The 26,040-nt window shown below is 40.8% G+C and overlaps 1 protein-coding gene across 2 annotated transcripts in view; it reads left to right on the plus strand.

Moving 5' to 3' along the window:
• Positions 1-26,040, plus strand: part of SYNPR (synaptoporin) — a 302,749-nt gene that overhangs the window by 247,844 nt on the left and 28,865 nt on the right. For both annotated transcript variants that reach the window (XM_025885533.2, XM_073901494.1), the window contains one exon: positions 6,343-6,541. In XM_025885533.2, coding sequence (XP_025741318.1) covers positions 6,343-6,541 — 199 coding nt within the window. The remainder of the gene's footprint in view (positions 1-6,342; positions 6,542-26,040) is intronic.

A 26,040-nucleotide genomic window follows, 5' to 3' on the forward strand; every position in this document is an offset into this window, starting at 1 on the left:
ACTGGGGATTGCCATCCAGTAGTAGTAGAATTGTCCTCAGTCTCTTATATAGCATCACCACATGCCCTGTTTCAGGTACGGTAAGAAAACCAGGGACATGAGAGACCAAAGGGCTTGTCCTTTTCAACCTCCTAGAAAATCTCCATTCCCATTCCTCATGACTCATCGCTTAGCTTTTCCAGTGACTGGCCCGTGGAGCTCAACACATCCCTCTTGAGTGACAGCAAGACTCGAGCATAGTGGAGAATTCAGTAGTTTGGAAACCTAAGAGATGGTATTTGCATAAGTAAAAAAAAAAAAAAAACAACTCAGAGATGTTTTCCAAGTTTGCCTCTCCTCTATGCCAAGTGGGTGATCTTTGATGATTCTTTCAAGATAACTGAGCTCCAACTTCCTCATCTATAGAATGGAGAAGTTTTCTGGGGAGAAAAAATGAGATGTAGTGTGTGAACGTGTTGCTAAACTCCCAGGATTTTATCATGATTTATGCTGTGAATCATATAGGCTGAGCAAGTAGAGGTGTGTGTGAGTGCATACATGCACACATAAACACATTTATTATACAGACACATGGCTAGGGAAAGAAAAGTCAATCTAAAACCAGACAAATGCCAATACTTCATATGGGGAAGAGAGAAAAAAAAAGGAGCAAGAGGATTGAAGTCTCTATCAACTGATAAAAGGATTGAAACAGGGGCTGTAGAAAATGATCAAGTAGAGAGAAACATGCTTAGCACCACAGTTTGCCAGTTGCCCCTCTGATCTTCCCTTGGCCACTTTCATTCTGGCTATGAGAAATTCAGTGACAGCAGTTTGCTCCCCAACATCCTTAATGCTTCCTACATTTGCTCCTGGGAGATTGCCACCATTGGGACATGTCATTATTGTCTCTCCCTGAGCCACCCCCAGATGCTCTGTTAGGAACTTTAGTCCTGTTTTCTTCCACAGTAGATGAAAGATATTGTCAATAACTTCAAAAGTCGTATTACCAGATGCCCATAATGGTACAGTGTTACCTAAGCGTGAATCTGTGCCTTCCTGTTCTAAATATCTCCCTTTGTATAAAGAACCACAGGCACTACAACGATCACAATTTCAGTACATGATGCATGCAGGTTCATTTGCCCTCTCCTTGCTTCTGAAGCAAATGTTAGAATAACCCAGGTCAAAAATTTGGAAAATGGGAAGCTTTTAATGGCTTCCTCTTGACTGGCCTGCAGGGATTCAACTCTTATTGCTGGGTGCCTTGTACAATGCCAGATTCACACACTTCAAGGTAGAAACACAAGGAATGTTGGTTTGAAATCCTATTCAGGATAAGCCATCTGCACACCATTAGATTAGATGGCTTGGTCATTTTTATTCAGACATTCAGCTGAAAATTTGATGCTGTAACTTCTGAAGCAGAGCGACAGAAATGTACAATAGTTACTAGTGTAGGCTCCACCTAATCTGCTTGCATTCAACACTCGTCCCTGCCCTCCACTAGCCACATGACCTCAGGCAAGCTCACTGCGCACTCCAAGCCTCAGTCTCCCCATCTGTATAATGGTCCTAGAAATAGCACCTACCTAAGAAAGGTGTTATGAGCATTAGGTAAGAAACAGGTCTGTGAAGAAGCTAGCACAATGTCTGGAGATTGAAAAATGTCAATGCTTGTTATCATAAACATTTTTATTAATAAAGCAATGCCAACTTGCTTAATATCTTCCCAGGCCTCACAAACAGAACTTAAAAGTGCGGGTGCCCAGCAGTCCCTTTTAATGTCATTGAAGCAGCAGTAAAATGTTTAAAAGATTGTTTATGCATTAGGAATTTTTTTTTTTAAATCTACTCTAACCTGGAGGCTTTTCTTTGGTAGACACAATGCAGTAAGATCCAATGAAATTCAATTACCGCTTGATTGAGTCAGGCCAACCCAGAAGGGAATTATACATTTAAAATCAACAGAATTGCATTTGGTCCCTTTTGCAGGCTCAGCAATTGCTCCCTGAAGAGTTCCTCACAAGATCAGAGGTGGCCCCACTGCCTTCCAGATTCTGTCAACCAACATGCTCTATCTGTACAGAACAGTTTTTTCCTTGTCTAGGTTCTAAATGAATGATATTTGCTTCCAAAATTATTATAGCTGCTAAACGCATGCTGACTATAAAAAATCTCTCCCTCCAAAACAAACCATACATATTTATGCATGTATATGTATCTGATGCTTTAAAAGAACCTCTCCATTAAAATATGTGTGTAGTAATACATATTATCATACAGCCTTAAAAATGTTCAGTGATATGAATTATTATACTCAGACTATTTTGAGCCGACATGCTCTTTCTTTATAAATGATCCCTACTCCCTTCCACAGAATAGGCATTAGCTTGGAACTCACTTCCATTTCCCCCTCTTTCTCTTGATTTCATCCCAGTGTGACTGGTGGGCAAAATACCAAGCTGTAAATCACTGGCATTAATAAGCAGATTTGTTAGTGATTTTTGTGTATGTGTGCCTTGTACAGATAACCACAATTAACATTTACTGTAAATCAACATAATAAATTAGGGATAGGGGAAGTGTTGATAGTCAGCCGATTGCATAGAAAAAAAAAAACGAAACCCACCCAATTCTTTTATTCTCCCACTCCCCGCTGCCCCCACCGTGCCCAAAGACTGCAGACCCAGTCTGTGCGTGTCAGCTGAGGGAACTGGGGTTTTGGAAGCACCACTGATCCTGGCATCTGGAGAGCAAGTCTGCATATCTCTAAATAGTTGCAGCAGGTGACATGGCCCTGCCTGCTATTTTTGTTTTATATGTTGTTTACGCTAAGAAAATCTTTCCAAACTTCATCTTAAGATAAAGACCCAAATTTGTAACCTGGCCGGCAATACCGCACAGTGAGGGCCCCTGAGGACTTCTTCATCTCATCTGAAACCATTCATTCTCTTTTCCTACCATGTTCCAATTTTCCCAGACATATTTCATCTCTTCTCATGTGCGGTGCTCCTGGCCTGTGCAGGATCTTGGTACATGCTCTTTCTTACCTATTTTTTAACAGCTTTATTGAGATATAATCCACATACTATACAATTCATTCACTTAAAATATACACCTTGATGGTTTTCAGTATATTCACAGAGTTGTGCATCAGTCACCACAGTCAATTCTAGAGCATTTTCATTGCCCAAAAAAGAAATCCTGCATCACTTAGCCATCATCCCCAATTCTCCTGTTCCTATCACCACCAGCCCCAGCCCTAGGCAAAGGCCAGCCTGTTGTTTGTCTCCATAGTTTGGCTTTTTCTGAACATTTCATACAAATGGAATCCTACAATGTGTGGTCCTTTGTGACTGACTTCTTCCACTTAGCAGAAGGTTCTCAAGGTTCGTCCGTGTTGTAGCGTGCATCAACACTTCATTCTTTCTCACAGATAGATAATATTCCATTGTATGGATGCACCACATTTTATCTATCCATTTATCAGTTGATAGACATTTGAGTTTTCACTTTTTGGCTATTATGACTAGTGCTGTTATGAGCATTCCTATACAAGTTTTTGTGCAGACAAATGTTACCATTTTTCTTGAGTATGTATCTAGAAGTGGAATTGCTGGATCATATGCTAACTCTATGTTTAACCATTTGAAAAACTGCCAGACTGCTTTTCCAAAGTGGCTGCACCATTTTACATTTCCATCAGCAATATACAGAAGTCCCAATCTGTCTAATTAGAACTTGTATTCCAATTTTATCTTGTTGTTCTTACCCAATCTTACCAACACTTGTTATTCCAGTCTTATATTCTTTTTGATTATAGCCTAGTGGATATATAGTTATATTTCATTGTGTTTTCATTCTTAACTTTCGATTTGGATAATTTCTGCCCATTTTTCAAGCTGCAGCTTAAGAGTCACTTCCACAGGGAATCTTTCCTTGACCACCCCACCCCAGACTGGCCTCGGGCTCCTCTCAGAAAACCTAATCTTTTCCCTCTACACTTGAAGTTCCACATGGGCAGGGCCCGTCCTGGACTCCTTACTCTACCCCAGCATCTCACCATTGTATGAACTACTAGCTGCTTGCTAAAAATTTGTGGAATAATGACATAATACAAAATAATGAGAAAAAGGTGTACATTATCTGAAAATCACCTGTATGAGAATAATTGGCATGATTACCTTTAAAGCTGTTTCATTTTTCAACATTCCTACAAACCAAACCATTGGGGAACATTTTAATATCTCTGGCAAGGGGAGGAAAGGAACTCTACAATGTACTCGTGACAAATGCTTCTATTTTCCTGAATTGTACCAAACTATACACCTTTCTGGTTGATAAGAAACAGGAGGAGCCTCGGTATATACAAGCAAAATCAACTAGATTGTGTAAATAGCTCTTTCTTAAGTCAAGCAATAAATAAAAAAGACTGGGTTTCTGAGAAATAAGGAACTCAGGGGGACGGGACTTCCCTGCACTGGTTGTCAATGAAGCTACGTCCCTAGAGATTCTGGTTGAGTAGGTCTAGGACAAGGCCCTGGAATGTATGTTTTTAACAAGTCCTCTAGTGATTGCAATGCTAGTGGCCCATGAGGTTCACTTGGAAAAACTCTTCATCCTACTTAATATTCTTATCACTTGACAGAAACAGGTTAATGTAGAAGTTAAAAACGCAAGCTCTGGAGTCAGATACCAATTTAAATCCCTGCCCAATTTACTAGCTATGTGGCTTAGGACAAATTACTTAATCTTTCTAAGACCATTTCTTATTCTGTAAAGGGGGAGGGGGGCAATAAAGTGCCTATGTCATAGAATTGCCATGGGCATTCAATTAAATAATGAGTATAAAACACAATATCTGGCACACAAGAAATGCTCCAATGTTGGGGTGCCTGAGTGGCTTAGTTGGTTGAGCATCTGACTCTTGGTTTTGGCTCAGGTCACGATCTCATGGGTTGTGAGATCAAACCCCACATCGGACTCTGTGCTCAGTGCGAAGTCTGCTTGAAGAGTCTCTCCCTCTGCCTCTCCCTTGGCTCACTCTCTCTCTCTCAAATAAATAAATAAAATTTTCAGGAAAAAAGCTATTGTTATTACTATCTTATCATTATATTATTATATAAAGTATAAGATTATGTACACAACAAATCTGTTTTAAAGAGATCAGTTTTGCTTAGTAAGAAAAATACTTTCTAGTATTAATTGGGAAATTACAGGTTCATCAATGGCTTTATCATTATTGTTGCTTTCATAGATAATTTTCCAAGTGGTACTTTGCTGATACCACTGCTATGGCTATTACGTGCCTTCCTAATACTCAAGGAATAATTTAGTCATTTCTTATGAAGCAGAACTTTGGCTCCTATATTAAATTATAGTTTACCACCTAGTTCACAACATGAGCTACTATGCTGGATATAACATATTTCCTTAGATGTCATTTATTGAGCAGAAAGTATTATCCCCAAAATCTTATTTTTCTCTATTAGGTAATATATTAAGCCTGAATGCTTTCCTGATAGAACTTACTCTCTAAAATAGAAGTTCTAAAGTTCAACCAAATTAGTATCGCTCTGTCACCTTACAGAATCAAGAATGTTCATTCATTTATCCAAGTCCTGTGTACTAAGTGCCTAACAAGTGTCAGGCATTCAGGATACACAGAGAAGAAGAAAATCAAGATGCCATCATCATGGAAATCTTCGTGAAAAGATGGGGTCATCATGCCTTTTCCATGAAGTAATTAAGAACATCATGAAGATAGTGTGCTATTGATGAGTGCTATGAATGATGTTAACCAGGGCAGTGGGATAGAAAATGTCTATGGGAAAGGAGTTATTTTAGATTAATAGTCAGGAAAAGGCTCTCCCATGAGATGACTTTAGAATACCAACAAGGAGCCAGCCTATGGAAAATGCCAGGGGACAGACTGAGGAAAAGAGAACAGTCAATGAAATGACCATAAGCCAGGACTGAGCCATAAGGACCTGATGTAAGACCTGGTGGGTCATGTTAAGGAGTTAGGGGTTTGAGTCCAAGCACAGTGAGAAAGCACTGAGGAATTTGGGCAGGAGGATGTCAGATAGTTTAACTTACTGACATTTCAGGTTCTCTCTCCCTCCCCTCCTCCCTCTGTTCCAGTGACTAGCTACTGGGAAACCCAGTGGAATGTTTCCCTGCAATATTTACTTCCACGTTTCCAGCGGTAACCTCTGTAATTTCTTTAATGAACCTGTCACAGAAGCATGCCATAAAACTCCCCAGTCACCCCTGCTTTGCTTTAGAACATGTCTGTGCAGGGCCCCTCGCTTGGTTTCCTTTGCATTGTAAAGAGTCTCCTTCCCTCTGGCGCTTTAGGTTGCACCAGGTGACCTTTGAGGTGCCCACCTGCGAGGGGAAGGAGCGGCAGAAGCTGGCTCTGACTGGTGACTCCTCATCTTCCGCTGAGTTCTTCGTCACGGTCGCTGTCTTCGCCTTCCTCTACTCCCTGGCTGCCACCGTCGTTTACATTTTCTTCCAGAATAAGTATCGGGAGAACAACCGGGGCCCACTCATCGTAAGTGGCTCTCTTCTTGAAATAACTCTTTCTGTCCCCTCGGATTTCTTTCCCACGGCTTGAATGGTTTTGGAAGCCCTCGGGGCAGGTTTTTGGTTTGTTTTCCTTTTTTTTAAATCACATTCTTTTTTATCCACATCTCTTGGATCCGAAAGAGAAGCATGATGTCTGCCATTCTTTTGTGCCCCTGAATTGGGAAAGTATTATGAGATTTGCTAGAAACCCTTCTGAAATAAATGGTTGGAAATCTCATGAGATCAAGGGAAGACAAGTGAGGCTTACTGCAGATTTATTTATGATTCCAGCATTATGGAGCCAGTCAACCATTTTTCTCACTGGTTATGTAGAGAGTGTGACTCACACATATTCGAAATGCATTCTTCAGTTAGTATATGATAGACTGGGCATAGAGGTTTCCATCTCTGAGCTCCCCCACCACCACCCCAACCAGTCTCTCTCAATCTCTCTCTCTTTCCACCACTGACCCTCCTCCCACTTTTTTTTTCCTTGTACACTGGTCCAAGGACTCACACAGATGAAACCAGTATAGCCCAGAATATCCCGATGGGGACACACACACACACACACACACACACACACACACACACAGACACACACACACACACACACACACACCCCTACAGGGGCACAGCTATCAGAGGGGCACAGGGGTGTGGGTAAGTTTTTTTTTAAAGATTTTTATTTATTTATTTGACAGAGAGAAAGACAGCGAGAGAGGGAACACAAGCAGGGGGAGTGGGAGAGGGAGAAGCAGGCTTCCCATTGAGCAGGGAGCCCGATGCGGGGCTCGAACCCAGGACCCCAGAATCATGACTGAGCTGAAGGCAAATGCTTAACGACTGAGCCACCCAGACGCCCCAAGGGGTGTGGGTAATTTTTAAGGAAATAAATTTTAAATTTCTCAACCTTCACATGTACACTTGCCTAAAATTTATCTGAGAATGCTCCGCATGTGAAAATACTTGGCTGTCTTCTTTCTTAATTACCTACTCCCATTTTATAAAAGAAAATCATCCTTCTTTTCCATCCCAAATATCACCACACAGTACATTGCTAGGAGGCAAAACCTTTCAGGTGCTAATTAAAAAGGGACCATTTGAAATATTGGTGTTGGTGTTGACAAAAGTGAGTGATCCTAATGCCTGGGTAATGTATTCTTTTGCATATAAGGAGATTCCCAATTTTTTTATTTCAATAAAATTGAAAGTCTTAATCTACTCATCAGCTGATAGACCATTAAAAAATACTTTTTGATGACAGATCACTATGTGATCAGAACATATAACTCAGAAGAAATTCAAAGAAATTCATGACATTGCTATAATAAAACATCTGTTCTCATATACTCATTTATACGAGCAGGGTTTCTCAACACGTCAATAAGATGAAAAATGGGAAGAGAATTTATGCTGAATCATGGCCCATTCTAGAAATAAATAATATTTGTTTCCCCCAAAAAGTATGCAAACTAATTGTAGAAAAAATAGCCCCAGATATTTCTAATAAAATTTTTATTTTTTTAATTTAATAATTATCAAAATATATAATACGTTTATGTTGTTTGGGACAATTGTGCATTAATAATATTTATTAAAAATATCACCCAACCCCAAATAAATTTTTGGCACTTAAAGCATTAGAGTCGTGGGCAAAAAGTTATTTAAACTTATGTACATATTTGTGTTGCAAAGGAATATAATAGTGTGACCAATAAAATGCTTTCCAGTATAAAAACTATTATATTACACTATAATTCTGTGAGGGAAGTACAATGGAAATACAGATTCGTAGAGAACAAAAGGAACATGTAAAATTTCCAACTGCTAAAGAGGAACCTTTTCATTATTTTTTTTTAATGGAAGATAGAGAGTATCAAATAACGACTCCCCGGGATTCATTTAAAAATGGATACAGAGGATATGTTTCAAAAATATCAATATGTATGCCAGAAACGATGTTCTTTGAACTATTTGGATTTTTAATAAAAACAAAATTAGATGTCAACTAATGCAAATAAGTACATAATTTTTCAAAATTCTTTTAGGGAGTAAAATAAATTTTATAGAAATATAACCTAGTCAATATATTATGGAGACCTGAACTTTAAAATAAACACATTTTGAAGGGTAACTGGAAGAAATCCCTGTTTGCAAAGCTTTGTGATTAAGTATGAAAGGACCCCAAAAATCAAATTTGTAGCACTTTAATATGTTTTCTTCGAAAAAGAAGAGTAATGAACTTGCATCTTTGGACAGGTGTCTTTTTTTTTTTTCCTCCCAAATTGGAGCTAATAGTCTTAATGGTTTTAAAATACATTTAAGAGAGTCACCTAACTTGGGCTTAACCCTCGCATGATGTGCAGATAGATACACAAAAGAGATTGCTATATATGTACCACAGAACCAACATCCATTCCTGGGTACGTGTAGACACAGTTACAGAATTCTAAAGTCTGAGGAAATCTCCTGACTTCCTGAGAGAAGAAGTTGACTCAGCTAGTTTGCTCACAAAGTGGAAAAAGATCTATTTTGTTATATAAAACTACATTCTCCTCATATGAAATAATCTTGTGAAGGCATGCTACTTCATCTCTGTGTAAATAGTCTCTCCCATCAAGCAGGATATAATGAAATCCTGAATTGTGTACTACACTGGGTAGGTTCTGTTTTATTACACTGTGGGAGAAGGGGAGGGGCAGAGGAGATAATTCTAGTAATGAAAAAGGAAAGGCTCCTAGATGAAACTTCTGTGATATTAAAAAACTGATGTGCTCATTATTTAGCAGATGAAAGTTAATTTAAAAATGAGCCTGAGTCCTAAGAGTCACAGAGTCAGAATGGCTGTGCAGGATCCACAGGATGCCATTACAACCGCAAGTGGCAAACCATATCAATTCTGACCCCACCATGATGAGGGCACAATTGGGGGATGAAGAGTGGGCTATTATACACACCCTCAGTGATTAGTTAGCATACAGAAAATCCACACTGTGAGCAAGATTTCAAAAAGATGATTAAAACCTAGAAAAACTCCCAAATGCTATCTAAACAATAATGGTACCTATTTTAAGTCAAACCTATTTATTCAGAAAGATGGCTACTGATTATTACTTGGTCACCTCAGTTCTTGTTACCATCTATTCTTTTTTGTTGTTGCTTTGTTTTTAACAAAACACACATTTTTTTCCTTCATTCTGTAATTTTCCATGTAGAATTTTTAGTATGAAACAACAAAGTTACCATATTATGCTGATATGAACTAATTCAAGCAATTTAAAGAAGTCAGGTATCCTTTTAAGCTGGTTCACATCTAGAAATTAACAATTTCCCATCTTGTTCTATAATCCTCTAGGACATGACATGCATAGATAAGATTAACCTGTAGGAATGGGATGAGGTTGGTAACGATGTTGTTAATAAGAACAACAATAATATCTACTGGTATTGATTATCTACTGTGCGTAAAGCTAACAGTCATAACAACCCTAGCTTGTGTTATTATTCACATGTGAAGATGAGGAAAGGTAGGCTCAGAGAGGTTATCTGACCCTCCCAGGTCACATCACTATTAGTCAGAGGGTAGAGAATTTGAAACCAGGTCTCCAACTCCAGGGCCCAAATTCATAACCACCATGCAAGAGGGTCGTAATTCCTGGTAGGTCATGTGCTACGAAATTAGAAAGGTAGGGGTGGGTAAGACCAGTTGGTCTATACACCTGGACGGCTCCTATATTGTCTTACTCTGGATATAGAGAAACCAAACCTTATAACCCTAGACTTTTCTGCTCATTTGATGCCATCGACGTTTTTTATTTGCCTTCAGAATCTATTTGGAGTCCTGGAATGACTGCCATAAATCTCTGATGCTAGAATAACTCAGGGTTCTGCTTGTGCGGCTGTTTATTTCTGTTGCACATGGAAGATGTCAATTATAGAAAACAAGCTTTAAAAATGCCCAGGATCAATGGGTATTATAAATCAGAGATTACCAGGACTGATTCCTATACTTTTACAAGCAGTCGTGAACAATTTCAGACAGACTGGGGCCATGCTTATCAATGGCGATTTTTTAAAATGATCTTTTTCTATTGAATATGCTTGACAAGATGGTACACCTTTAAATAAAAATGAAAATATGAATGTCTTTAGAAGTAACATAATTGTCAATGATGCTGAATAACACAGTAGCAAGAAAATTGGGCTGGAAGAATCAGCCAGCTACTGTAGGTCACTACAGTTCGTGCCTTCTTGTATAGATGAATATATAACAGTTCTCAGAAAGCAGGAATGGCCACCTGAATCGTGGCATGATTGTGAATTGAAATGTCATATCTGGTTAGATCATTTTGTCATACTCCTTAGTAAAGCCCATCTCCTGCCTAGATTTCTGTGTCGGGATATTCTGAGCCATTTTCAGATCTCATGTCAAATAGTGACACTGTGAAGCTTTAGGTTTTTTCCGTATTAATGTAAAATCAGTTTTAAAAAAATATCTTACAGGGCTGACAGTGCTCAAAGAATGAGCGTACAGTAAACACAATCCCACATTTTGGTAAATCCTTGTTGCAAGAGGTTTGGTTTAAAGTAACTACTCTAGAAATTAAGGAGAATCAATATCCACCTTAAGATTTTGTGGAAAACAAAAGAGCTGCATTATTCAAGCTCTGATTTTCCCATAAAGGCTGACCAAAGGCAGTTTATGAGACTAGCGGTGTTCACCCACCACAGGCACACAGTGGTGTCGTAGCTCATATTTGTTTTATGTTCTGTGCATTCCAAATATTTTCCCATCTAGCCTCAGAGCAACCCTGAGAGAGAAGTAGAGCAATTAGAATCAGCCCCATTCTACGGATTCAATTTACCACCTCTTTACTGAGCACCAGGTGTTGGAAAATATGCCCCTGGGAGATTAGAAACCTTGCCTGTTGTCAGAGAAGTGAATGGCAGAAGAAAGACTTAGACTTTTAGTCCAATGATCTTGAGGGTAATGGCTAAGCTCTAGAGTCCTGGACTTTAATCCCCCATATAACCTATTATTTAACAGTTGCAAGCCTATTACTTCATCTGCAGAATGACGCTAGTAATAATTCACATGTCTCAGAGCTGCTGAAAGGAAAGGAGGAGTTAATGCCTACAAGACACTTTGCACAGGGAAATGCACACAGTAAGTGATAAATTAACGGCATCTAACTGCCGCACTATTATTGCTATAATTTTAATCTTTCTCTTGCCCATTACTGGGTAGGACCTTAGCCCCATAAAGGGAAATTGCAGGCAGCTTCCTTTAATTGCCAGCAGCCTTCTCAGTGCTACTTGTCTCCCCAAACGTTCTCTCCTCCCCAATTCCCCCAGGGATAGAGCTGGACTCTGGACTGCTTCTAAGACCACAATTGCTAGGTTGGGCCACCCAGTTAACCTTTCAGTTCCTGCGACCCCACTCCATTAGATGACTGGAAGGTGGATTTTTAACCCCCTAAAACAAAGTAAGGCTCCCATTTTCAAGTGCAGGCTAAAGCCATCGCTAAGACTGGACAGCAGGAGACAGGCAGAGAGCTGGATGTTCTGAGACTCACATGCTTGTTCCTCCCAACCACATCTTTCTTAGCTGTAATCAGAGATGGAAATCAGAACTGCAGCCTCGAGCTTTTGGGGAATTGCTGAGAAACCTCTCCCCCTCTCCACCCATTCCCTCCTTCCTCATCTCTCCTCTTAAGTGGGTTCCACATCATATCTGTGTACTTCCTCTTCCTGGGCACTAATTGTCTTCAACAGGCCAAGCAGCGTATATAGGGCTGAATTGAGAGCATCCAGCCTGGTGGGGAAAATTATTTAATAATTATGACTCTCCTAGAAATGATCCACTAGAGTTACATAGATGGGCTTTGGTAACCTAGAGGACAGGTGTCCCTCCACCCAGAGGCCAGGCCACGCCCTCCCCTGGGTTGGGGGGTGGGCTAGTATTAAAAAGACAACTCCAGAGCATCTGGTGCTTGGTGAGAGGATAAGTGGAGATTGTGTTTGAAGTTCTGCCCCAGGAACAATGTATGTGATGCTAAAAAGAATAACATTATTTGAAGCCCACAAAGTGTGTATCTTGTTCTAGGGGCACACACCTGTCAGAATCTGACAGCCTGGCTTGTGATGTGGAGTGTGTGTGTGTGTGTGTGTGTGTGTGTGTGTGTTTCTGCCTCCCCACTCTTTGAGACAAGAAGTGATAACATTACTAAAGGGTATGGACCTAACCTTATACGAACTTTTATCCAAACTACTACACATTTTGCATCAACAAATATATTTTTCCAGAATTGTACCACAGATAAAGGGAAATAAATTAACCCATTTAAAATGTTCCCAGCACACCATCTACACATTTTATCAGATTTTGTATCCTCAGTTCATTTCTGGCTTCTTATGATGAGCAAATTCTTCATTTAAATGAAGGTTAATTCCCACTCTATTTGGTGCCATGTTTCTCCAATTAACTAGTTAAACAAAGACCTGAGCCGTAGTCCAATAGCCTTCATAAGGACAGTGAGCTACTGATAGAATTAGCATGATTTTTCCAGAGCCCAGAGCTCTTCTCATCCTGTGTTGGAGCCAGTGTATTCAGAGGGCTAGTTTAGCTTGTCTGTCTGAATCCCAATCATTTTTGTCAGATTTTCTTTCATTCCCGGGAACTCATTCAGTTAGAAAAATTAGGACCTAGAGGGGAATGTTCAAAGCCCCAAATGTGTCTTTCCTGTGTGTTTCTTTCTTTCATTTAAAACAAACTGAAGCTTAAAAAAAAAAAAAAAAACTGAAATGTGAAAGGTGTCTACTCCATGGCCCAGCACACCCAAGAGAAACCACGCTCCCTTTCTCGGATGGAATAATGGTTCTCCACCAGTGGGTGGGGGGCATTAGGCAATATCAGGAGACATTTTTGATTGTCACTGCTGGGGGAAATGTAGTGGGTAGAGGCCAGGGGTGCTGTTGAACATTCTGTGGTGCACAGGACAACACACCGCAACAAAGAAGTACCGGGCTCAAAAAATCAACAGTGCTGAGGTTAGAAACCCCGATTTATAGCAACCATCAGCAGCCATTGAGTAGCTACCATGTGCCAAGTCCTGGATGAGCACTTTTCACATCTTCTTTTCAAATCTTCAAGTTCACCTTTCGAGTTTCATATTTTAATTCCCAATCATGAGATGCAGAAACTGAGGTTGAGGAAGTTTAAGAGGCTTGCCCTAGGTTCCTGGCCCCAGAGGCAATTCAGGTCTACCTGACCCCAGTTCAGAAGTCGCTTCATTTTCAGCTGAATCTGCTTCTCACCGTGTTCATTTCTCTGGGTCTGTGGACCTTGGCTGTTGGCCACCCCCAATCCCTCTGTCTTCTTGTGTTTCCTCTTGTAGCTACCACCAACACACGCAGACACACGCACACACTCACGCAGTCTAAATGTCTCAGCTTTATAGCTTTTATCTCCAAAGCTCTGCCTTCTGATCTATCTAGTGGACAAACTAGAGAAGAAAATGGTGCCAGTTCTAATTCTTTAACCAATTTTAGATGTTAACTTGGGAAAAAACTCTTGCATTTTCCCAGAAGACTCCAAGAGCTTTTATACTGCTCTGGACTCCATCTCTAATTATGAAATTTAAGCCAACTTAAATGTTGCCAACCAGTTTGGGGCACTAGTTTAATTTCAGGACTATAAGTAGTTTCAGTGAAACTCCCAAAATAGTATAAAATCAGGAAGGAAGTTGGCCAAGATATTTCCTTATTCAAATAATACCTATCCGCAATTTCTTAAAAAACAATTTGTCTTATATTGGTTTTTCCTTACAGTATCCTCAGACACTGTTGACTTTTAGTTTTTGTGTTTCAATCAAACTAAAGTTCATGTGGTGTTTCCTCTTTTGATTCCAAGACAAAGCTCTTATTCAAGAGTAATGATCTTGGCTGCTTCAGCCCTCGTGGGTCCTAGGCCCTATGCTAGGCACCAAAGACATATAACAAAATAATACCTAGCTCCTGGCCTCAAGCTATTTGCTTTATTCCTATTACCCTTGATCTTTCATGGGGAAACAGTCGGGGCCAGTGGTTAAGAATTGAGGTTCTGTACCCAGACTGTCTGGGCCCAAATCTCAGTACCACCAGTCAGTACCATCTCTGTGACTTTGGACAAGTTATAGATCTAACCTCTCCATGTTTTCAGAGTCTATAGTCTCTCATGGTTGAAACAAACAGCATTTTAGAGGGGAGGAGAGAGGGATTGGTTAGCCCGGTGATGGGTATTAGGTGGGTATTAAGGAGGGCACGTACTGCATGGAGCACTGGGTGTTATACGAAAACAATGGACCGTGGCTCACCACATCAAAAACTAATGATGTATTGTATGGTGACTAACATAACATAATAAAATTAAAAAAAAAAAAAGAACCTCTCCATGTTTCTGTTGCTTCCTCTAACATACAGATAACAGTGGTTCCTAACCTACTAAGTCATTGGTCACGTTAAATGAGTTATGACACATAAAGCACTTATAACAACAGCAGGTGCTCATTAATGTGAGCCATTGTTTTCATCAGCCTTATATTATTATCTACCCTTGTGTCCATATTGTGCTTTATATGTAGCTGGTGTTGATTAAATCTCAATGGGCTGATGAGCTGAATAATAAGTGCAATAATAATAAGTGCAATAAGTGGATAAGTGCAAACTCCACTGACTTTCTCATCTTGACAAATGCTTTGGAAGCCTTCCTGTTGCACTGTTAACATCAAACCCCCTTTTACATTGTGTTTTATTCCTGAGCCTCCAAATTCAGCTTAAGCTGCTATCATTACAGAAAAATGCAATCAACCCTAAGATGGGGTTTCACACTGTCTAGCCTTTCCATCACTCAGTTCCCCTCTCTTGGCTCTCCCACCCCCAACCTGGCACGCAGATCTCATACGTTAGGGAAAAGAGGGGAAAGAACACAACCCCATTAAACTAACCAGACTCCAGAGAACTAGAGCTTGAATCCCTTATCAGCTGGCAAGTCTGAAAATAGTAGGAGAGTGTGAAGAGCACAATTGTGTAACAGGAAAAAACTTGAGGAAATTTGATTGTTTGGGGGCATCCAGCTGAGAAGTGAGGTTCAGACTTTCACCCTCCTCCTATCTTTTTTTGAAAGTGGTGAAATCTTCCCCTCCCCACTTCACCCCCACAATGGCAAAAATATCCTTACTATTTGCTAAGTTTATTTGTATAATTCCAGAACAAGCAGACACTCACAAACACACAGCTTTGGAGTCACTGGGGCTCTCAGCAGTTTAAGAATGCCTTGCACAAATACCCATGGTTCATTAAACTTTCAAATAATTGGCACAAAGTCCAGAGCTTGGATTTTTTTTGTAACCCTCTTAACTCTTTCTCCCAGCTGGGCATCTTCATTTCCATTGCTTATTAGTAGGACCCTAATCAAAGCCACAGAGCCACACAAGGAAAAAATTTTCCCTGGGAACACAAAGGAAGTGGGACTCCAGATAAAAACTGCCTTGGATCCCTTATGAAGGACATGGTTATTGAAAATACCTGAGAGGTTGGCCAAGATATGATTTCACCTTGACTTGACTACCTACCTATCTGAGACCTGTAACTTTGAAAATGTCTCCATGTGGTTCCGAAATGTCTAAGAAACATTTAATCAATTCACATGCTGCCTCAAAAAATAAACAACTAAGGGGGACCTGGGTACCTCAGTCAGTTAAGCATCTGACTCTTAATTTCGGCTCAGGTCATGATCTCAGGGTTGTGAGATTGAGCCCCGTGTTGGGCTCCACACTCAGCTAGGAGTCTGCTTGAGATTCTCTCTCTCTCTCTCCAACTCCCTCTGCTTCCCCCTCCCCAGATCTGATTCTCTAAATTAATTACTTAATTAAATCTAATTAATTAAATCTAATTTTAAAAAGAAATAAACAACTAAGCCTGAATTGTAATGAGTTTGTAATGATCCATTTGTGGCCAAGTGGATCCACTAGCCACACCTATGGGCAGAAAAATATGTCAATATTGGCTAGCTGGAAATTACAAGACCAAAAACAATGAGATTTTTACAGTAGAAAAATAACTTAGGAAAATTGCAGTTGAGGCTAGAGAAAAGCAGACTAAAAAGTCTGGCATTTTACCACGGTGCTCAGTGCCACCCCAATTTCACTTCGAAATAGGAAAATGAAAATCCAAGAATGTCTATCAACTTCTTAAGCACCCACTCCGTGCAAGATATACGGGAACTGTGATAGCATGAAATAGACAATTCCTCACCATGCTGGAGCTGATAGTCATCTCCATAGGACAAGATAAAGACACATTAGGATAAAAGCACAAAAGAAGTATGTTTTATTATTCCCATTAAGAGAGATATCACATAGGAATCAACAAGAAAGAGCATGTGCTATTGGCTTGGGTGGTCAAAGAAGGCTTATGAAGTCCACAAGACTTAGAAAAGAATAGAAACTAGCTAGAAGGAAGGGAGGGTGCTTTGACTGGGTCAATGTCTTGAGCAAGAACAATGTGGGGGAGTGTGGAGAATAACAGCAGACACATTTTTTTGCCTTACCAGCTTCCTTCTTTGGGGGAACTAGCCCTCTCCCACTCACGCAGTCCTGCTGGACTGCCAGGTGGTGCCTCACCCAGTAACATAAGATGGTCAAATGACTCAAGCCAGGCAACTTATGGTGTGAGATTTATGAAGTGAGGTTCTTCCTCTGGAATTGCTAGGCTAGGAAGAGGTGAGTCTACTTGATCATGGCCACATTACTGGTGATGTGGAAGGAGTCTGTCTAAAGAATAAAGCTGAGCAGAAATAAGCAGATTTTAGATATGGAGAGAAAGAAAGATAGGGAAAGACATAAAGAGACTTGACCCCCCCTCCAAAAAAATGAGCAACTGGAGTTGGCCATACCTGAAACCAGGCACACTCTAAACTTTCCAGATATATGGGCTGCTAAATTTCTCTTTGTACTTACTGGTTTGATTTGGCTTTCTGATACTTGCTAAATGAAAGGATTTTGATGTATACATAATGTCTAACTTTTCTGTAAAACAAGCTATGAGAACTAATACATCGAAAGTTAATTATGAAGTTTAAATAACGAATAGCTAAGCACACAATAGATGCTTAATGACATTTATTTATTTATTCACAGGACCAAGAAAGAATAGGTGGAATAACTCTGGTAGTACTTTTATATCCATTATTATAAACAACTCTAGTTTTTTCCATTTGTATGGCTATATAATATTTCATTATATAGAGATAACATGAATTATTTAACCCATCTCTTATTGTTAGACTTTGAATTTTTCTCTCTCACAAGCCATGCTATGATAATCAGCCTTGTACTGTAATCTTAATGCACATTTTAAATCATTCATTTAGGATAAAAACCCCAAAGTTTTCTTCCTGGTTTTTAAAGCAGAAATTTCTTTAAATCCATATAAAGCATATCCCTAACAAATTACCTCTGATATGAGTGAAAATTTGGATTCCAACTTTTGACTCTACCCTAGACTCTGCAATCTTACTACTATTGGAGGAAAGATCTCCCAAAAGGATCAACAAAGAGAATTTATTCTTCCCAGAGAGGAAAACAATAACACAACTTGTTGTAAGGATGCTGCCACTGACACATTTGCTTTGAAACTTGAGATACTAAAGGGACATCAAAATTCAATTCAAGCCATATTTAAGTAGGCAGAAGTGCAAGCTTTAATTACCAAGGAGAAATTCCCAAGATAGGCATTAATCTGCATGGCAGTGTATCACTGAGCTCTGCATACTGGTCCTCTGGCAGTATCCTTTCTCACTGAGGCTCAGTAAGTGAAGTTCAAGATCATTAATTACTCCTCTGGCCATAAACAAAAGAAGAAAACAAATAGAGAAAGTCCATGTGATGAGTTTTTAAAATAATGGAATGGCTATTTATAAGTTTCATCCTGGAGCCAATGGCTGAAGTTCTGTATGTGGCAAGCCAGTGGCTGTTTGGGGAGCAGCAAGATCAGGAAGAGTTTTTGTCCAGCCCTGTCTGCTGCAGTCACCTCCTGAGAGTCTCTGCATAAATCTGGTGGCTCTTTTCAAACCCCCAGTTAGGCGATTTTCCACAACTTGCCTTGGCTTATTTTTCCCCGTGTGTTCTGTAAATTGTTGCTTTAGGACTGAAAAAACCAAGACCAAACTATCTGGGATTAATATCCCTGTTTAGAAGATCCACCTGTGTGTGACCCCATTCAGGGCTTTATAAAATCCTCATGCCTCAAAGACTGGCACAGTTATGGGGAATGGGCTAGGCACAGGGCTGTGGAAAGGAGAGAATGAATTCATATTAGGTTATATGTATGGGACTTTTGTTCAAGAATTATTTATTTATTTTAGAGGGAGAGTGTGTGCACAAGTTGGGGAGGGGCAGTGGGAGAGAATCTTCAAGCAAACTCTCTGCTGAGTACAGAGCCCGATGGGAGGCTCAATCCCATGACCCATGAGATCGTGACCTGAGCCAAAAACCAAGAGTCCAATGCTTAAACCTACTGAGCCACCCAAGTGCCCCTGTATGGAGACTCTTAACAAAGGGGTCCTGTCTTTCATTCTTCCAGCCATCACTTCAAATGTCTCTGGTTTATGGAAATAAAGACTCCCTCCTCACTCCAGCATTCAAGGCCATCCAAAGCCATGACCCTTCACCTACTCTTCAGAGCCATCTCCTTCCATTTCCTACGTGCCTTGTTTTAGCCAAAGTAGAGTCCTTACCATTCCCTAAACTTGCTGTGTATATAACTATTTCTGCATGACTACTGCATCTCTACCTGCCACTAGGAATGTTATCCTCACCTCGCCCATCTCAGCCTATCACAATTAGACTCATCACCAAAGACCCATCTCCAATGCTGTCTGTTCCATGAAATACTCCTTTACCTTCCATATCTACCTTCACCTTCCACATCTTCCATATTCCTCAAACTATATGACATATAAATTCTTTCTCCTCAAACCTCCATAGTTCTGTGTGGAAAAAAATTTTTGTATGGAAACCATTACTATCTTGTACTTTAGGTAGACGTGGTTTTATCTGATTCCCCCACTAAATACTAAATATCTGAAGGGCAAAGACTATTTCTAACACAGCCACAGTTCCCTAAAGTCAGTATTAAAAGTGAAATTAATGACCTAAGTTGGTCATCGAGAATAGGGCCTGTTATAATTCAGCACACATTTGTTGAGTTCCTCCTCTGTGTCAGGAACTGCGGTCAGCACTAACTGCACATAGCCAATGTCTGTTCCAAGAACAATATGGGAAAACTCCCATAAGCTCCAGTTGGTGTGTGCTGGCTCTTTAACTAGAACTGCAGTCTCCCCACGCACTTGACTTTCAGTTTAGGCCCATCATACATCTATCTGCGAGTTCTTCCTGCAACCGTAGGTCCTGGGATAGCAATGCAAGTGGCACTTTTAGCTGTAGTTCAACTTAAAATCCTTCCTTTCTACCTACTGAAACAAATTGCTCTAACAGACCTTCATTTTCATCAAAATTCCACTTCTAACTATGGGGTTTTTTTGGTCTGTGCTCTTAACTACTTCTTTTGCTACAAGATTATTCAGTCTCCTCTCCTATCTTAAGCATTGTTCTTGCAACAAAGACTGATGTCTGCTGACTTTGAGTAAGGCATTATGCCAGGCACATCACCTAAGCCTGAGTGTCTCCGTCCTCTTTGGCCCTCTCATTTTATAGTTTATCTCTCCAAAACAGAAATACTTTCTTTCCCCAAAGCTCTCGAATTAGGGAAAGAGGTCAGAAATTAAATACTATATCATCACTCTTGTTTAGAAATACAGAATCCTTATTGGTGTGTGAAAGTGGGAAATAGGAACCCATTTTTCCCATCTAAAATTGAACAACAGCTAAGTAGAAGTGAAGGGATAGATTTAAATTAGAAAGGCTATATTAAATCGACTCAAATCAAAGCCGATTTCACTCCAGGAAGTGTATACATGAAAAGGTGTAATTATAAAAACTCGATATTCTGCTGCCTTTATGCATATTCACTTTATGAACTTAGACCTCCAGAAGCCTCCTAGGACTGCTTTCCCATTTTTAATAAGTATTGAGAATGAGGCATTTCCTGAAGGAATTCAAGGAGAGAAGCAGAGTTGTTTTTTTTTTTCTTTTTTTAAGCTTAGCAGCAACATTAAAACAAAGAAATGGCTATTCTGCTGGGTTTTGTGTGTGCTTTAAGAGTACTCCAAATAAAATGAACCTTTGGGGAGTCAGTAAAGAAATTATGGTGTGGCAATTAGGAGGACAACTGATCCATCGGGGAAAAAAGCTCACTATTAATTGCAACTTCTAAATAACATCCGTGGGTCTCTGCGAAGTTGCTGGGAATACTTATCTTGGGAAAAGGAGGGGTTTTCAGAGAGTTCCCAGAAGATTTGGTAACTCAAAGCCCAGGGCTACCAGCTGGATCATGTTCCAGTCATTAGGACACCATAATGGTCATCATAAAAACCATCCCAGAGAGGGGCAAGCTGGGAATTAGCTCAGACTGGCCCATTCATTCTATGTGGCTGCCAACCTCAGAACGATATTCTGTGGAGTGTCACCATACTTTAGGGAGCCTCTTAAGGAAGGGCATCAGCGGGGCGCCTGGGTGGCTCAGTCGGTTAAGCATCTGCCTTCAGCTCAGGTCATGGCCCTCATCAGGCCCCCTGCTTCCCCCTCTCCTTGCTTCTCCTTCTCCCCGCTCCCCCGATCATGCTCTCTCACTATCTCTCTCTCAAATAAGTAAATAAAAGCTTTAAAAAAATGGGAACAATGTCAGGACTATTGAGAAGTTGATTTTTGTATGCCATTTCCTCCATCCCCAAAATAATAATCACTGCTATGAACCCCTCATATGAACCCATGAATCTTTAAAGATGTAAAATTACAGATGTAACCATTAATGCTGTGAGCAGCTTTGAAATCATGACTTCTTTGTCCACCATCTTACCAATGGAGGCCCAGAAAAGTTGTCACTTGCCCAAAGTCACACAGCCTGTTCTAGAAAGCTCCATCATCACCCAGTTCGTCCGAGTCCACCAAGAAAGGCTGACATGTGACTCAGGCTCATCCTGCCACCTGCCTTCCCATGATTCCACATCAGTCTGGTTTAGGGCAGAGGCTGTGGGAAAGGCATATGTGGGTTGTGCTATGAATTTTTTTTGTCCTCATTTACATCAAAACAATAGGTGACTTGGGGACAAGATGCCTTCACAGAAGTTGAGATAGATTTGACTATGTTTTGCAAAGAACATTTACTTCTGAGATGGGCCAGATTTCAGGCTCCCGGGTGGGTGCATCAGTTTGTGAAGTCATTAGTTGAATGTCAGGGCTTTTTTTTTCTTTTCCCTTCTAGAATCTGGGCTCTGCTTTCCCTGCTGTGGATGATGAATCTAAAATATTTATGTGGCTTTATAATGACTATTTAGCATTTAAGGCACCTGATATTTGCCAAAGTGCTTGACAATCCATGTTTATTAACAGGAAAATAACGGCTAGAAAAATCTGTGCTGTGATATTTAGGGAGCAGGTTCCTTTGTGGCTACACATGGTATTTCTGGGAACGATGTGAGGGCCAGTGATTCAGAGTGAAATTCATTGGCTGAACTCTGCCTAAGACCTCATACTTAAATTTCCCCCTAGTTTACTAGAGACTTTGTTCCAATGATCCTGAAGAATAGCATGATATTATGCATTTTATTCACTAATCAAGCACTTATTAAGTGTCAACTCGGTGTTAAGGATGAAGAGTTAATAAGATTCTGCCCAAATCTGGGTTAGGTGCTCCTCCCATGCTGCCTTTTGGTCTAGACTTAATCGAAGCTTCTCAACACTGGGATGGGAGCCTGGGTAGGGGTGAAATCTGGCAATGTCTGGACACATTTCTGGTTATTATTACTGAAGGGGTTGCTACTGGCAGGTAGTGGTAGGACCAAGGATGAAACTCAACATCCTGGAGCGCACAGGACCCCCCAGCACAATGAAAGAATTATCTGGTCCAAAATGTCAATAGTGCCAAGGTGAGGGAACCCTGGTACAAGCCTGTCCTCTCAGCTGTATAATTGTCTGGGGACATATCAGCCTCCCCCCTTGAGATCTCTGAGTGCAGAGGCCATTTCTTACTTCTCATCGCATCCCAGCACCTAACACATAGAATACAAAACTTAGTACATGGTGCTGAATGAATTCATGAAGATGGTATCCTATCCCTCTGGGAGCCCAAGCCCATGATCTCTGGAGTGGGGATAGGTAAACAGGCAGTTTAGGGATAAAATATGTCTGGTCTTCAAAGTACAATCAGATAAGAGCTATTCTGTGTGACCTCATAATTTATCGTCCAAACAGATATACTTTTGAAACTGAGTGTGAGCACTTTCAAGTAATGAAGGCAGGAACACAGATGAAACCATGCCACTGGCCAATCCTATATAAACCAGGCACATTTCTAGCCCCCATGCTCCTGAGCAGTCACCATGAAGCAGGTGTCAGTGCTTCCTGGAATCCATGACCATACACAGGAGCTAGGTATGAGGTATATAAAGGATTTCATGGGGAGTTGGAAACTTTATGTTGCATGTTACAGTATACAAAGTTAATAGAAATAAATAAGTAAAACCCTGCTAGAGGCTTGTTCTTCATTCCCGCCCCCATCTCATGCCCACCCTCTGCCAAGTGCTCTGAGGCCAACAGCTTCTTCCTCTGCTTCTCGAACCTTCCCCCACCAGCCTCTCCAGCTTTCCAGATGGTCCTTCCTCCATGATCCCCCTGCTGCCTTTTATTATCACAAAGGTATAGCACTGTCCCCAGCTTGCATCCCTGCACCTGTTAGCCTTGCCCAGTCACCAAGCAGTCCTCCCTGCACAGGAACCAGTTAGAGGTGGTCAGTAAAATAACCTTTCCCAGATAGGGTTCTCATGGCTCTGAGCTCCAGGTGGGGTCTCTGTCATGCTGTGGCTACAGACAGAAGGGCTAGGCTAACTCACCCTCCCTGGGATTATGGGAAAAAGCTTTACAGAAGAAATATGATTCAGACTGTTGTCAGTTTATTCAAAGGAAATTTAATCATTAAGCCTCTGAAAACATGAGAAAAAGTCTGGACTTTCTGTTTCCTGGATGAGTAGAATGGTCTCCAGCTGCTGGCGTACTTTATTGGGGGGAGGGAGAAGTCAGAAAGATCTTCTGTAGAAACTTGCTAGAGTGAAGTAAATAATGGGTGTGGTTTGTGACTTCTCCAAGCCTAGACTTCAGAAGAAAGACACTGAGGATGCAAGTTAACTTCTTATTTGTGCTAAACTCTGTTTCAGAGTTTATCATCTTTAGTGCAGTTATTGTGAAAACAAACATCTACTTCATTTTAATTCAAAGTGTCATGGTTTGGTTATGAGTAAATATTAAGGACAATAAAGTGACTATCTTTAACTCTAGGTACAATAACTTCCTTTATTCTGTAGTTCCATCTGATACACAACCACAACAGAGAAATAGCCAACTGAGACTATAATATGCCGTGTCTGCCTAAACTAGATTAAGAAGATTCTCCTCGCCACAAGGTCCACAGCATCCATCACCCTTATATAGATTTAGAGATTTCACTACTTGGTCTGGGAGTTTGATATCAAATGGACCTTTCAGAATAAAATGTTACTGGTATTTGATATTCTCCATTCCAGCTGGCTTTCTTCGAGTACATGAAACAAACACCAGATGGTAATTTGTATAAGGATAAGGGAACTGGTGCTAATTTTAGAAAGTTCTTGGCCATTTCCCTCACCCAAAGTTAGGAAGGGAATTCTCAGTTGGAATGACTTTCCAAGTTTCAAGAAGCAGCTGTCTGATTTTCTTAAAATGGTGCCATCATTCTGCTTAACAGTATGCCAGGCCAGACCACAGTATTCCATGCAGAGAAAATCTGCGCTCTAAATCTTCCCCACCATTGGTAAACACATCAACCAGGACAAAGGTGGGCCTCCGAAACTCAGGGCCCACTGGCCCATTGACTCCATTTCCTCATTCACCCACTCTACCTCTAACCACTCCCAGGGTAGGTAGTTCAACTGGTTGAACCTGTTTTTCATCTCTGGTCTCAACTGTTATGTGGCAGTCTCACCAAAAAGGCTCACTGGTGAGAGCTAAATGAAAGGTGTACTGATGCAGAGACTGGGCAAAGCCAGGCCTGCTGGCAATTTGTGAGACAGATGGCTCTGCAAGTATGATTCTCACACTTGGTTGTAAGGTAAACTGTGAACCAGGGAGCAACAGGTGCCTGGTAAAGGCAACGCTTAAATGCTGTCTGCATGTTTACATTTAGCTCTTAGAGGCGGAAATCTTCCTAATCGAATTCAACACACAGTTCCTGGGAAGTCATTGTGTGCAACACACTATGCTAAGCTCTGAGGTCCAGGGAAAGCTGAATTTCAGAGAAGCCTAGCTTGATAGCTCTTAGTTTCACTGTGCCAAGAGGGAAGAACAAATGGTTATATAGGAAGAAAGGAAGAACAAAGGATTGATCCAACCACAGAAACAGGGTATTTTTTCTGAGGAGCCGAAGGTCTAATGTGAAAACAAAGGTTGAGTTTCTTTTTTTTTTAAGATTTTATTTATTTGAGAGAGAGAGAACATGAGTGGGGGTGAGGGGCAGAGGGAGAGGGAGAAGCAGACTCCCTGCTGAGCAGGGAGCCCACCACAGGGCTCAATCCCGGGACACTGGGATCATGACCTGAGCTGAAGGCAGACGCTTAACCGACTGAGCCACCCAGGTGTCCCAAAGGTTGAGTTTTTATGGGCAAATACGGTAGGAAGCTTCTTCCATGAGGAAGCAGAGTGAGGAACAGAACCACAGAAGAGGGCAGAGGGAGTGTATTTGTGTGAGTGGGGGTGTGTGGGGGGGTGTGAGTGGGGGTGTGAGTGTGAGAGTGAGTGTGGATGCGTGTGAATGAAGGTGTGTGAGTGAGGATATGTGTGGTGAGGTGCAGGAGTATGAGTGTGCACGTGTGAGAGTGTGTGAATGTGTGTGAGGGTGAGTGTATTTAATGCTGGAGGATTTAGTAGATAAGGCTATTAAAGGTGGGATAACCCTAATTGTGGAGCATAGATTTATATTCTATAAAAGATCTCTGACTTTTCCTCCTTCAAAAAAAAATGTTCCCAAGGCAGGATGAATTCCAAGACATTTATCTACACAATTGGAAGTTCTCTGTTGGAGAAGGCTATTAGCAGGGGGTCCCTGGGTGGCTCAGTCGGTTAGGCACCTAACTCTTGATTTCAGCTCAGGTCATGATCTCAAGGTTGTGAGATCAAGCCCCGCATCCAATGCCATGCTGGGTATAGAGCCTGCTTAAGATTGTCCCTCTCTCCCTCTGTCTTTCCCTCCCTCCTCCTCCCTCTCTGAAAAAAAAGAAGAAGAAGGATATTAGCAAAC

Source organism: Callorhinus ursinus, unplaced genomic scaffold (assembly GCF_003265705.2).
Source record: "Callorhinus ursinus isolate GAN/ISIS: 27379988/994484 unplaced genomic scaffold, GSC_fseal_2.0 scaffold15, whole genome shotgun sequence".
NCBI classification, from domain to species: domain Eukaryota; kingdom Metazoa; phylum Chordata; class Mammalia; order Carnivora; family Otariidae; genus Callorhinus; species Callorhinus ursinus.